Source organism: Elephantulus edwardii, unplaced genomic scaffold (assembly GCF_000299155.1).
Source record: "Elephantulus edwardii isolate Elephantulus edwardi_28Jun2011 unplaced genomic scaffold, EleEdw1.0 scaffold00377, whole genome shotgun sequence".
NCBI classification, from domain to species: domain Eukaryota; kingdom Metazoa; phylum Chordata; class Mammalia; order Macroscelidea; family Macroscelididae; genus Elephantulus; species Elephantulus edwardii.
In genome coordinates this window covers 1,341,690-1,355,773 of record NW_006400127.1, presented here as the reverse complement: position 1 = coordinate 1,355,773, position 14,084 = coordinate 1,341,690, and the positions used below count along the sequence as shown (strand labels likewise).

General features: G+C 38.0%; 1 protein-coding gene across 1 annotated transcript in view; it reads left to right on the top strand.

Annotated features, from left to right (window-relative positions):
• The window catches only part of PKP2 (plakophilin 2), a 126,095-nt gene that overhangs the window by 103,886 nt on the left and 8,125 nt on the right, over nucleotides 1-14,084 (top strand). Inside the window, exons 10-11 of the mRNA XM_006902184.1 lie at nucleotides 3,851-4,004; nucleotides 9,553-9,742. Coding sequence (XP_006902246.1) covers nucleotides 3,851-4,004; nucleotides 9,553-9,742 — 344 coding nt within the window. The remainder of the gene's footprint in view (nucleotides 1-3,850; nucleotides 4,005-9,552; nucleotides 9,743-14,084) is intronic.

Below are 14,084 nucleotides of genomic sequence, written 5' to 3'. Positions count from 1 at the left end.
GGAGTTTAGGGCTGTTGTACATAGGGTCGCTATGAGTCGCAGGCGACTCGACGGCACATAACAACAACAACAACATACTTGCCTGAATAGGAGCAGTAATTATATGCATCCTTCTTTTGCTTCTGATTTTAAAAGAGTATTATAACCTCTGATTATTAAATGTCATGTTCACTGAAGTTTTTGGTAGTTGCCTGTGTTAGTCAGGATAGGATACAGTATCCTCTGATAACAACTCGATCATTTAGTGGCTAAAATCAAACTGGAAAAAGTGATGTTTCCACTGAGTTCTCATATGTTTGGATATCTTTACAGTAAATTCTCACTTACCTAACTTACTCTTACGGGTATTGCCTTAGTTGAAAGGAATGTTTCTTTAAGAGAATATGTCGTGGCTTCATCCAGCTCCACCTTAATTTTCAGTTTAGAGCTGGCCTAATCACTCAGGTAGTGTAAATATGAAAATGATAGCCGTGTTAAAGCTGCATGATGGTTACGAATTGTGAGAAAAGCCTGACTTTTTGTTTGTTTGAATTTATCACCAGGAAGCAGAAATGTCTTTGTTGATTGTCTTTACTGACAGGTAGGTTTTCTGCTCTCCTGCTGTTGTAGGTACGGCCCCTTCAAGGGTGCTACCTTTCAGAGGGTATCTCTCATGTGCAGGTTCCCTTCTTAAACTTGTAAAGGCCCACAGTCTGTACTCTCTGCTTCCTGCTCCACTACGTTTAATTCATGACAATACAGATTTCTGCTATCAGCATTCGCTCCAGAGATTTGTTCCCCAACTCTAATTTTGGCTCTCTGTTTGCATATATATGGGGTTTTTTTGTTTGTTTTATCCTTGTGATTTTCCCCCTGACCTTATTGAGAGTTAAGCAATGTATTTAAATGAACGTTTGCTGTTACTTACTTGGCAGCTAAGTAAATTCATGAGGTTTTTTTAGATTATCTGGAGTATTGAATATCTCATGCACTGCCAAAAGAACAAATCTGTTTTAGAGGAAGTACATCCAGGGTGCTTCGTAGAGGCAAAGGTGGTGAAACTTTTTTTACATACTTTGAGTGGGGACAGTCCTTGGAAAAAGACATCATGCTAGGAAAAGTAGAGGGCCAGAGAAAGAGAGGAAGGCCCTCAATGAGATGAGTTAATAAGTGCCTGAAACAATGGACTTGAATTAGATGGGGATCATGAGAGTGGAGCAAGTAGGACAAGGTTCTGATCTGTAGCTCACAAGGCCATTATGTATTGTAGTTGTCTTGACTGCACCTAACAAGGTATCCAATTCTGATCAGATATTCTCTGTAAGGCTTTGAAATCCAGACTATGGTATTTAAGAAAGTGCAAGATGACTGCTATCATTGAGGTCCTTGTCAGAGTTCAAACTCTAACTCATTGTCATTGAGTCAGAACTGACTCATAGCTAACCCGCCAGCAAGTTCTCAGAGGCTGTGGATCCCGTGGGAAGAGTTTGCTCACCTCTTCTCCTGTGGAGGGTTGCTGGATTTGAACTACCAGAGAGGCACCATGTTTGGATTATCAGTGTAACTCCTTATGAATTATATTACTAAAGCTCCCTGATGGAGATTAATAATCATAAATGTAGAACTACTAATCGACATATGTACAATTAACTTTGACAACATTTGGTAGCCAAAGGTTAGTTCAGGAAAGACCAAAAAAATTAAACTAATCCAGTAAAACTATTTTGATGACTAAGTCTAAAAGAAAGTAGATTAACAAATGTATTTATAATATTAGAAAAATTGTATTTGATGTGATTATTTACTTAAATTGGTCTTAAGAAATAAAGCTAAAACAGGACAGGATTGATAACTTGGGAGATAAAGAATAAAAACAGGGATAACTAGATTGGAATTCTTGATGAGGCTGAGGAGTGTGATGGAAATAAGGGAGGAAAAACAGTTGTTTTCTGATGTTGGAGTTTGTTTTCAGAGAGAACGTTGTCTCAGTGAGCACAGATGTGAAAGTCAGAAGCTTAATTATGAAGGTGGCACAGACCTGTGCTGTGTCTCATTTTATTGTATGTAGGAGCAGTATTGAGTCAACACTGACTAAAAAGTGCCTAGAAACAACAGTAATAGTAGAACTGTGGGGTAATCACTTTGGCTGTCTATGTGGATACTGATGTCATCTGAAAGGACAGAAATTGTGGCAAAGAAGGTGGCTCTGAACCATGTTCCAAAGCCTCCAGTGAATGTTGGAGAAAGATCAACAGACCTTATCCTAACAAAGAAAATATGATAGGGAAAATAGATGTGGTTGATAATTATTAAGAGAGACAGACCTTTTTGTCTATGAAGGAAAGCATGGTTATCTAAAAACACCAAAGAAAGGGAAATACGAAACCAACCTTCTGAATCAAGATACAGAAGGTGTCTTGGTTATTGGGACTTTCCTGTCCCTCCCTGAAGATTATCCCTGAATTCAGTATTAAAAACCCCTATTGTAGGTGGAGAAGTGCATGGAGCAGGGCAGTTCTGACAGAAGGGGAAAAGAGGCCGCATGGAGGTAAAACGGAGAATAGAAGACACCTGAAAAATAGCCAATAACAACAGGGAATTTTAGTATGTTGGCGTCAGACTGACTTTAAACAAAATCTAATGTAAGTTGCAAACACAAGGTAACGTCTTAGTATTGTTGGAGGCTGGCTGATATTGAGATAATGCTAATCCATATTCAGACTCCCAAAGCAGACTGACTCCAAATAAGAGTTATCGCTATTGAACCTGGACAACTAGACTAGTAACTTGTACATATGGTCTCAGGTGCAGAACACAGTCCTAACTGGCTATGCATAACTTTGTTTAAAAGATATTTCTATGGTGCAACTATTGTGGATGGAAGGCGGTGTGGCGCTTTCTCAAAAAATTGCAAAGAGATACCATTTGACCCAGCAATCCCATTACTGGGAATATACACCAGAGAGACCATGTCTACCATCCAAGCAGATATATGCACACCCATGTTTATTGCAGCTTTGTTTACAGTAGCAAAGAGTTGGAAGCAGCCTAAGGGCCCATCAACAAATTAATGGATAGAGAAGCTGTGGTATATCCACACAATGGAATACTGCAGCATTGAAAAACAAGGAACTCATGCAATATTATTCAAAGTGGGTGACCCTGGAGGACATTATGCTGAGTGAAATATCTCAGTCACAAAGGGACAAATACTGCATGGTGCCACTGTTGTAGAATGGGTCTGACATCAGGGTGGGGGTATGACAGAAAAAACTGGATAAATTATGTATATTGTATTGAAACAGATGAGGGAAAGAACAGATTAGAAATGATATATGATTGAGTATTATGGTTAGCACAGGAATCCAGAATTAATTTTGCATAGAGAAGTGTACTCGGGGTGGGGGGTGGGGGGAAGGGACGTGGGAATTGTGTACTAATGAAGGGATTTTTTTTTTTTTTTTTTTTTCCTCTCTTCGGAGGGGGAAGCGATCTGGTGGGGAGGGGTGGGAAGGGAGAAAATTGCGGCAATGAATAAATGGAAATCCAAAACCTCTGTAAAAAAAACAATAAAATATTATTTAAAAAAAGAGGGTAAAAATATAACTTCCAGCATAATTTAAAGTGAAATTTTAATAAATGACTCAATTTTATATGACTATATGAAAAAAAAAGATATTTCTAGATATACTTCAGAATAAACTGCTAATAATAGAATTAGAAACCTATTAACAAGGCAGTTTTAAATTGGTTACCTTCAAGCTCTAAATGATTTTGTTAAACATTTTCCTCAGCATCTAGTAATCTACAGAAAACATAATATAATGAACTCAAAAGCAATCACATTCCTGTGACATGTCTAACAAAACAGATGCCGACTTCAGTAGCACAGACGGTTGTCCAGAAGGAGAATGGCCTGCAGCACACCCGGAAGATGTTGCACATCGGTGACCCAAGTGTGAGGAAAACTGCCGTTTCCTTGCTGAGGAATTTGTCTAGGAACCTTTCTCTGCAGAATGAAATTGGTGAGTTGGAGAAAGCATCCAAATGCAATATGTGCATATTGAAAATACAAAGAAAAATATTGTCTTTCACCTTTTTCACAGTAATAAACTGAAAATGTGCCTCAGTAGTGACAGCTAAGATTGACTTGGACACTTTATAATCAATGGTAGACTTTCTCACCGAATTTCACAGACATTTTTTCCTTAATATGTAACTATTTTTTAAGTAGCAAAAGAAGAGAAAGTTTGAACTATACTAGTGCTGGTAGCATGGTCTTAGGAAGTTGCCCTGCTAGCCCAAAGGCCACACAGTTCTGGCAACTTAAAGTCATCAGTGGCTCCCAAAGAGAGAGAGGCAATCTCCTCCCATGCAACTTGCCTCCCACTAGAAGGTCAGCTATGAGTCGCTTCCAACTTGAGAGCAGTAAGTGAGTGAGTAATCTAAAAGTTAATATTTTTATATAATCACCAACAAGGGGCAGCCTTTGGATTAGCAGTGTAGTTCCCCGTGGACTAGGCCTTGGCGCCTAGAACAAAACTCTCCGCTGTGGCTTAACTTTCAGCTAACGAAGAGAGAGGCCTCTGAGGTGAACAGTAGCACAGAAGGTGCTCACTCCTTAGGACAATCAACTATACAAAACGAAAAGGTCAGAACTTACTCATGGAGGAAACTCAGAGGGCAGAAGAGTGTGGGATAGAAAAGTTAATGGAAACAAGAATCACAGGGATGGAACAGGGAGAGTGCAATTACTGGTACTGTAAATTAATCTCATAAAACAAAATATATACAAATGGATGAATAAAATATCAATGTACTCTGCAAACTTTTCACTGAAATAATAGTTTTTAAAAGGGGAAAAAGTGGTATTTAAAAAAAACACACTTCAAAAACTTGGCAATGTGTTGAGCTAGGGGAAAAAAATTAATAGATGGATATATCTATCTACACAAGGAAAAGACAGAAAGACCACATTAATGAAAATATCAAATTCAAGCTAGCATAAATGGGTTTCAGAGTAAGAGTCTTTATTATTGCCAGAGATTATTTATTCTTCGTTCACTTGTTTATACCAAGGAATATGTAATAATTGTTGAATCAAGTTAAAAACTATAAAATTATAAGATAATTTTTAAATTAAGCCTGCTTCCATAGTGCATCATAAATTAATTTCTTACAACTTGAGTTTCAGTTTTTTAAAATAAAAACCCACTAAAATTATAAGCAAAATTCTGTTTGTTTTTAGATTAGACTTTTAAAACGGTACACAAATGTGCACACACACACATACACACACACGCACATGCACACTCACCACTCAAGGATATTGGAGTTCGTTGTTGTCGTTATGTTTTTCTAATGTTCTTTCCAAAGAAGACAGCAGTGCAGCAGTTGTTAGACTAGTCCATACAATGGTTCCATTCCCATTGTAAATAGAGAACCTGGAAATTTTTCAAAGAACCTGAAAGAAACTGCCTTCGGCATTCACCAGACTATGAAAGTGTTGTGGGTTTTTGTGCTGCACTTCAGTACAGGTATATTATCCTGAGAATTTTTTTTTCTTCTCGCGAGCATTCATTCCACCCTTTAAAACACTGCCAAGGAAAATAACTGTTCCGTACACATTGCACATGTGCCTCGAGGGCAGAAATGCTATTGGTCCCGGGCTCGATAGTTCTCTAACCATTGGGAAGTTATAGTTCTAGCCGCCAACACTCAGAAGGTGCTTCTGCTGATGATCCCTCCCTCATTCTAAGGATAACAGAGAGAAGTGGCAAGATAAATGCAGTTTTTAAATTTCCAAATTTGTTCTCTGACAAATATAGTAATTTAAGTAGAATATTTTCTTTTTATTTCGGAAATGAATAACCAAGAATAAATGAAAATCAGTTTGAAATGCATACTTTCTATTTTTTATGAAAGATTACTAAACCAGGTAACACTTTTAGGTGCCTTTTAATAACAAGCTTTTATTGAAAGTCTACCATGTGAAAGGTACTGTGATAGAGTTAACATGTTATTAAAGTTCTCATGCTATTAAAGTTCTCCCAACCACCCTATTAAGTAAATATTTTTATCTCTTTTAAAAATTAAGAGAATGCAGCACAGAGACATTTAAAAGCTTACCATGAGCACAAAGCTGTTGCTGTTGTTGTTAAGTGCTATCAAGTAAAAAGCAACTCAGCTGATCTTCAGTAGGTTTTCAGCTGTAAGTCAGATGAGAAGAAATTGCCCATATTTCTCCAGAGCAGCTGGTGTATTTGAACTATGTGCCTTTTGGTTGGCAATGCAGCTTCTTACCAGTAGGTAATCAGAGCTCTAGTAGGTAAAATTAAAAAAATGTGGCTTCAGAAGCCAAGCTGTGAGCTCTTAACAGTGCTCTATAATGCTTAACTCTTTTTTAAATTATTTTTTATTCTATTGGTTTATTTACAAAATTCATGTACATTGTTTTTCATACTGAATCTTTTTCATTTGCTTCACCCACCTCTCCCTCCAGCCATCAAATTGTGCTACCCTATGATTAAGCACCCCTTTAAACTCCTTAAATTCTGACCTTTAAACAGGAGATGTGTAATACTTTCAATCAGAACAGGCATAATGCAAGGGTGATGTGCCCTACAGTGCCATTGTGATATGTCATACAATCCTGTTTCTGGCATTGTGGTAAATGCTAGCAGTCTATAAGTGAAGAAGATAATTGTCTTCAAGGAGCCTGTGGCCCTATTAGAAAGTCAGTTGTACACACCCCTATGCATGTTGACACACATAATGAACACACAAAAATGCAGTATAGTAGTTTAGAGAGAAGTATGATTTAGGGTCTCACACAAGTAAAATATAAGAACAATAAAATTGATCTGTGTCTGTCATATATTCATAACAAACAGCACTGTATTAAAGAACTGTGGAGAGCAGTAAAAGCATTTAAGAATTAATATTTGGAAGAATTCATCAACTTTCATGAATACGGACTCTGACTTAAAGCCATCTGATAGAACTGCCCTGTTGAACTTGTAATCTTGATTGCTACAACTCTTTTCCATGGAGAGACTGCTATCCTTTCTGTTAGCACCTAAATGCTTAGTCACTGTGCCATGAGGGCTCTTCTAAACAGAGGGAAAATGTATGTGAAAAGAATAATGGCATAAAATCAAGTACAAATTCATATTGTCCAAAATACAGTATATTCCATATTCTAGGTATACTTGGACAAGTTATAGTGAAGCTACTAACCATTAATTCTTCTCATCACAACTTCCGAAAAAGACATTTCAAACTCTATAAAGAACTTACATACATTGAAAAATAGTTTAAAATAATTTCTTTCTCCTTTTCCAAGATATGACCAGATATATGCAATTTGGAGAAGTACAGATAGTTTTCAGAAAATATTTTTAGGTCTTCATTAATTTCACTGTAGAAAAGAGCTTCTGTTAATATTTTAATACATTTCTTTATTTGCTTTTTATGTTCTTTTCTTTTACAATATTCTGTTTATGTAAGCATACTAACTTTTTCTTACTATATTAGTAAAAAATATTTTTTATTATACATGCTTCTTATTACATTTTGGTATGGTTAACATAACTTATGGTAATTAGGTAATTGTAGATTTCTTAAAATTTTATTTACATAAAATACTGTCATAAATCTCTCTGCATATTTAAAATAATGTGTTTAGGATGAATTCCAAGAAATTAAATTACTGAGTAAAAGAATATGAATATTTTTTAAGTCTAGATATTTCTATCAGTTTTCTGTCTGAAAAGATTTTATCAATATACTGAGCAGAGTATACTAAAATAGGATAAAATGGCCAAGCACAATCAATAAGAGTGCATCTAAATTCCAAAATCAATCTCCATAATAGTCTATGCGTTTCCTACTGCCAAAGGGGCCCTTTAGAGTAGTGAGAGAAGATCTTCACCCTGAAACCCACAGCGTCCCTTTTCAGCAGGAAGTAGCTAAGAGAATACGCCGTGCCCTTTTCCTTATGAATCAGGGTGAAGTCTCTCTCAGGGAGGAGTGATGGGGAATGGCAAAGGCCACACCGACAAAGGAGATTAATCAGAACTGACTTTGACAAGCACTGTGGCAATTGGACAATTAAAACAGACATTCGGATGGGGGAAGAAGAACAAACTGGGGAGGAGGGTAGAGAGAATGGTGCAGCAATGAAGGAATGAAAACCCAAAATCCCTGTAAATGTTCCTTAAAACTAATAAAATTTAATAATAAAAAAAATAAACTGGGGGAAAAAATAGGATAAAATGGGAAAAATTCTGTGTGCAGTAAAATATTTATAAAATGTGCCATTTTGAGCACTTAAAGTACACAATTCACTAATATCCTCACAGTATCATGCAGCCCTCAGCACTGTCTATTCCCAGTTTTTTTCATCACCCTAACTAGCTGCTTTAGACCCATTGAGCAATAAATCCTTTTGTTCATTCCTCTAGTAACTTCTATTTTACTCTATTTCTATATAAATTTTCCTGTTACAAATATTACTTTAAGGAACCTTGCTGGCACATTGGTTAAAGAATTTAGCTGCTAACCCAAAACTCAGCAGTTCTGCCCCTCCACAAGATGATGAGATAGTCTGCTTCCATAAAGATTTGTACAGCCTTGGGTTAGTTTGATTAGGTATCTCATTTCAGTGGAACCACATGATATTTTCTCCCTTTTTTCATCTATCCTGATTCATCTAACCATTGGTTATTGAGTTGTGTGTATACAGTTGAGTTGGAACTGACCCATAGCTGACCGTCTGGTGGGTTTTCAGAGGCATTTAGTCACACGGGAGGAGATTGCCCATCCCGTCTCCTGTGAAGTGGCTGGTGGTCTCAAACCATGTCCCTTCAGGATTACAGCACAGCCTCTTGCCACTAGACCACCAGAGCCCATTTCACCTAACCATTGCTTATGATGAATAAACTAAAAAACTCGTGCTATAGAGTCAGAGTCAACTCATAGCTGACCTTCCAGTGGGTTTTCAGAAGCGGTAAATCACATGAAAGGAGAGTACCTGCCTTTCTCAAGTCTAACTGGCCAGCTTTAGCATAGCAGCACAGCTCTATGACAACGTCATAGATGACAATGCCATCTGAGCCATCAGAGTTATTGTAAATAACATGCAGTAAGCTCTGATATACAAGCATCTGAGTCCTGGCTTTCAGTTCTTTCAAGCATTTCCTTTGAATGAAGTCGCTCAGTCACGTGGTAATCCCATGTTTAACCTTTTGAGAAAGCACATTGTTTTCCACAGTGGTCCCACCACCTTTCTTCAGTTCAACAGCACTACAAAAAAATCCCAGCTTCTGCACATCATTGCTAACACTTGCCTTTTATAAATCAATCAATCAATCAATCCACCCACCACCTTAGTGAGTATGAAATGATAGCCATTTTTTATAAATCTGTATTTTATTTTGTTAAAGAGTGTATAGTTTTAGGGATATATTAATTATGCTTATTTGTTAAACTGTTCTTTATCCAATCTATGTTGAGATCTTGAAATGAAGAAACATCATTTTAATCAAGTATTGGGTTTTTTTTCTTTTGTAGCCAAAGAAACGCTTCCTGATTTGGTTTCTATAATTCCTGACACAGTTCCAAGTACTGACCTTCTCATTGAAACTACAGCCTCTGCCTGTTACACATTGAACAATATCATCCAAAATAGTTACCAGAATGCCCGGGACCTTCTAAACACTGGAGGCCTCCAGAAAATTATGGCCATCAGCACAGGCGATGCGTAAGTCCTTTGTCATCAGCTGCCTGATCTATCTCCATCACTCCTGATTGACAAATAATCTAGTTGTGCATATTCTGTCATTAAATACTACAGGCAAGTTGACTGAAACTAAGGTCCCAAGCCTAGGCTGAATCATCTGATCCAGCCCTTGAAAATGAAAAATGTAATTATCTAAGTCACATATAATTGTTCATTGTCCTCTAAAATATCAAAAGATCATCCAACAAGCTCTAAAGAGCTAGCTTCTCTTGGTAGCACATTCCAGCACTTTATTGTTGTAAGAAACCAGGGAGATACCTGGAGCCTGTGTTGTCATCTGTGGATAGCACGGTGGGAATCCTTTCCCTCACTTAATTCTGTGAAGTCAGTTTCAGACCCAGTAGCTTAGAAAAGGAAGAGAAACACATGGAAAGGCTACAGAAAGCATAGCAAGAATTTCTTATTTTCTCTCTACACCTTTTACTTAATTCTCTTTTGAGAACCCCTCTGTGACTTGTTCTGGACTCAAGGCGGATGATTGTTAGTCATCCCACATTCCAGTTTCTCTGTTTTTAAAATTTCTCCATTGAAAAGAAAGTTAAGAGAATGAAAAATCTTAAATAACCAAATTATGAGTACTAGTGAATTCAGTATTTGAAAGGGGATGTGAAACTTTGCATCCCTTTTCTCTTTATATGTCTCTAAATTGCTTTACTTAGGGTAAACACAGATTATTTTTTTTAAGTAACCGAAAAAGGGAAAGAAATATTATTTCAGGCCAGTACTAATAAGTTATAAAGCAGACAGGCTTCATTTATGGTAGTTAAGCATGTTGTTGGCTCTCTAGGGTGTAACTCGGGGCTACTGGTATCATTGAGTGAGCACTCATCACCTCCACCACAGCCTTCCTATATGATGACCTTTGCACTCTGGAGTCCACCTCTGGAAAGCCCCACAAGAGAGAAGACCACATTCAGGGTCAGGTGATTAAAATAAACCCTCGCTTATGTCAGTTTCTTGGGCAGGGAATACTGACCCATCACTAAAACATAACGGATAGAAGTGGCTAAGTATGGAAAGAATTAATCATTTCTGGAAAACAGAAATGACCATGCCAAGTAGTCATTCAAACTTCTAACAAATCTCTTTAAAGCAGTATGGTTTTGATTACCTGAGTATTGCAGTATAAGAGGTATATGGAAATACATGATCATTTTCTGAAAACTACTTATAGCAGCTTAGCAAGGGAAGAGAAGATACGACTCTGTACTCTGTGACTTGTCTCTTGTTCTAAGTCCATTTATGAGCCATTCCTCACACTCCCTATCCCAAAAATAAAATCTTCAGTGAAGGCTTCTACTAGTTACTTCCACCTACTTCTCCTTCCTTGTTAGTCCATGATACATCTTACCGAAAACTTATGGAGTAGTCTGGAAGTTGACTAGTATTTATATTGTTGTTGTTGTGTATTATTGAGTCAGAACCGACCCATAGCTGACCCTCCGGCAGGTTTTCAGAGGCAGTTAATTGCACAAGAGGAGATTTCTTGTCCTTCTCCTGTGGAGCAGTTGGTGGCCTTGAACCAGGTGCCTTCGGGATTGTAGTGCAGCTTCTTGCCACTAGGCCACCAGAGCGCCCTAGTTTTTATACTTCTAAATAAATTCATTCTAAAATCCAAACAAAATTACTTATAAACTAACATGATGAATATAACAACACCCTTGCACCTTAAAAACTTTTTTCAATTTTAAGCCTTGCATACCAATAGCTTTCCTGGATTGATTTATTCAGTTACAAGCAGACAACTCTGAAAAATCTATAACAAGATATTAAAAAATTTGTCAGGTACTGATTTACTTACTCACTCTGTCAAGCTAGAATGGAAGATAAAGATTTAGCTACTAAATGAAGTTAACCAACTAATGAATATCAGAGCATTCATGGGCTGCCACATAGGGTGCTAAAGAACAACAAAACAAACCCTTCTATCATGGGAGAGGTACAGTCAGCGCACTCTGTAGAGACGTGGGTGGTGAGATTCATGCCCCATGACTTGGCCATGCTATCAGGAGGGGCTTAGTCTTTGAGCTAAAGCATAATATGTAGAAAAGTAGAGGCTCAGTGAAGATGGGTTGGCACAGGGACTGCACAGCAAAGATGTGAAGATGGCACAGAATTGGATATAGATTAGGTCTATTATACATGTCGTTGTTGATGTTGTTTGGTGCCCGTCGAGTGGAACGTGGCCATGGTGATCCTGGGAACACCAGCCTATGCCATTCTCACAATCTTTGACACACGTGAGTCCATTGTGCAGTTGCTTTGTCAGTCCACCTGGTTGAGGTTCTTCCTCTTGTTCTTCCTCCACCTTTCCAAACAGAACGTCCTTCTCCAAGGAGTAGTCTCTCCTAGCAACTTGGCCATACTTTATGAGATGAAGCTTTGCCATCCTTGCCTCCAAAGATCACTCTGGTTGCACCTTCTCAAAGGCATATCTGTTGATTTTTTGGCAGTTCATGGGATCTTCAGCATTCTTTTCCAACATCATAACTCAAGGGCATCAATTCTTCTATCATCCCTATTATTATCCAGCTCTCAGCAGCAGAGCCAGTGATTGAAAAGACCGTGGCACACCTTAGTCTCAAACTAACATTACTGCTCAATACGTAAGTCTCAACAACCCTATGACCCCTAACAGCAACAACATTCCTGTTATGTTCCTAGATTCCTAATGTCTGAAATCAAGGATATATTTTATTTACTTGAAAATGGGAAATCAAGCATGTGCGACTTCAGAAGAGATCAAAGTAAGCATTCAGCCTTAGCCAAAAAGAATAAGTCTGGAATGGATTTTAAAGCAAAATGGGAAAACTTCAATACAATATCAAATTCATTGACAATCTGGATTTAAAGCAGGAATAAAAGCTTTTTTAATTATATAAGAAAAATTACTCTTACCTTCATAGAATCACTAAATATGAGGCATATTTCTTTTAAAATAATACTTCCCTGCATTTTGCAAAGAGAATTGTGCTTTGTTAATAAATGTTAGAATTTATAAACACCAGAGGTGGATTCCTTCTAAATATCAAAAGTTCACTCTTTACTAGCACTGTGCTAAGAGTTTAAAAAGAAGTAAACTGTGTTCTGGTCCTCCAAACCTCTTTCTCTAATTTGCTTTTTATGATAAGTGGCATGACTTAATAATAGTCATGAGCCATGATCACACGGAGCTCACATGATGTGCTGCACAAGAATCAAATTGACTTATCTGTGGAGAGAATTATTGGAGAAGTTCAATATCAGCAATGAAAACCAGGCCACAGCCAACTGTGGAACGGAATGTCAACTACTCATGTCCATATTCAAATTGAAGCTGAACAAAATAAAAACTAGGCTGCCAGAACCAAAATATGACCTTGAGTCTATCCCATTTGAGTTTAAGCATTATCTCAAGAACAGATGTGATAAATTGAACCACAATGATAGAATACCTAGGATACCAAAAGAACTGTGGGATTTCATCCATAAAAAGAAGAGAAGGTCATTACAGAGGCAGTTGTTGTTGTTGTTGTTATGTGCCGTCGAGTCGCTTGCGATTCATAGCGACCCTACGTACAACAGCCCTAAACTCTGCTCTGTCCTGTGCCAGTCACACTGTCTCTGACACTCCCATCCCAATTACCCCAATCACTGAATCAATCCACCTCATAGAGGGCCTTCCCTTCCTGCGCTGTCCCTCCACCCTCCCAAGCATGATGTCCTTCTCCAAGGAGCAGTCTCTCCTTACAACATATCCAAAGTATGTTAGACGGAGGCTCAGAATCCTTGCCTCCAAGGAACCACCTGGTTTAACCTTTCCAGGATGAATCTTTTTGTTTTCCTAGCACTTCATGGTACTCTCAATACTCTTCTCCAGCACTACAGCTCAAAGGCATCAATTCTCCTTCTATCCTCCTTGGTCATTGTCCAACTCTTTGATGCATAACAAGTGATCGCAAAGAACAGGCCCTGTATCAGACGCATCTTAGTCTCCAGAGTGACACCATTACTCTTCAGTACTTTGGAGAGGTCCCTAATAGCAGGCTTTCTCATGGCAATACGCCTTTTAATTTCCTGGCTACTGGTGCCAAGAGTGTTGACTGTGGAGCCAAGCAAACTAAAGCTGTGAATTATCTCAATTTCTTTACCATCCATCCTGATGCTGCCAATTGGCCCAGTGGTAAGAATCTTTCTCTTCTTTACATTGAGCCTCAATCCATATTTGAGCCTGTAGTCCTTGACCCTCTGCAGCAAGTGCTTCAGGTCCTCCTCAGTTTCGGCCATCAGGGTTGTGTCATCTGCATAACGCAGATTGTTGATA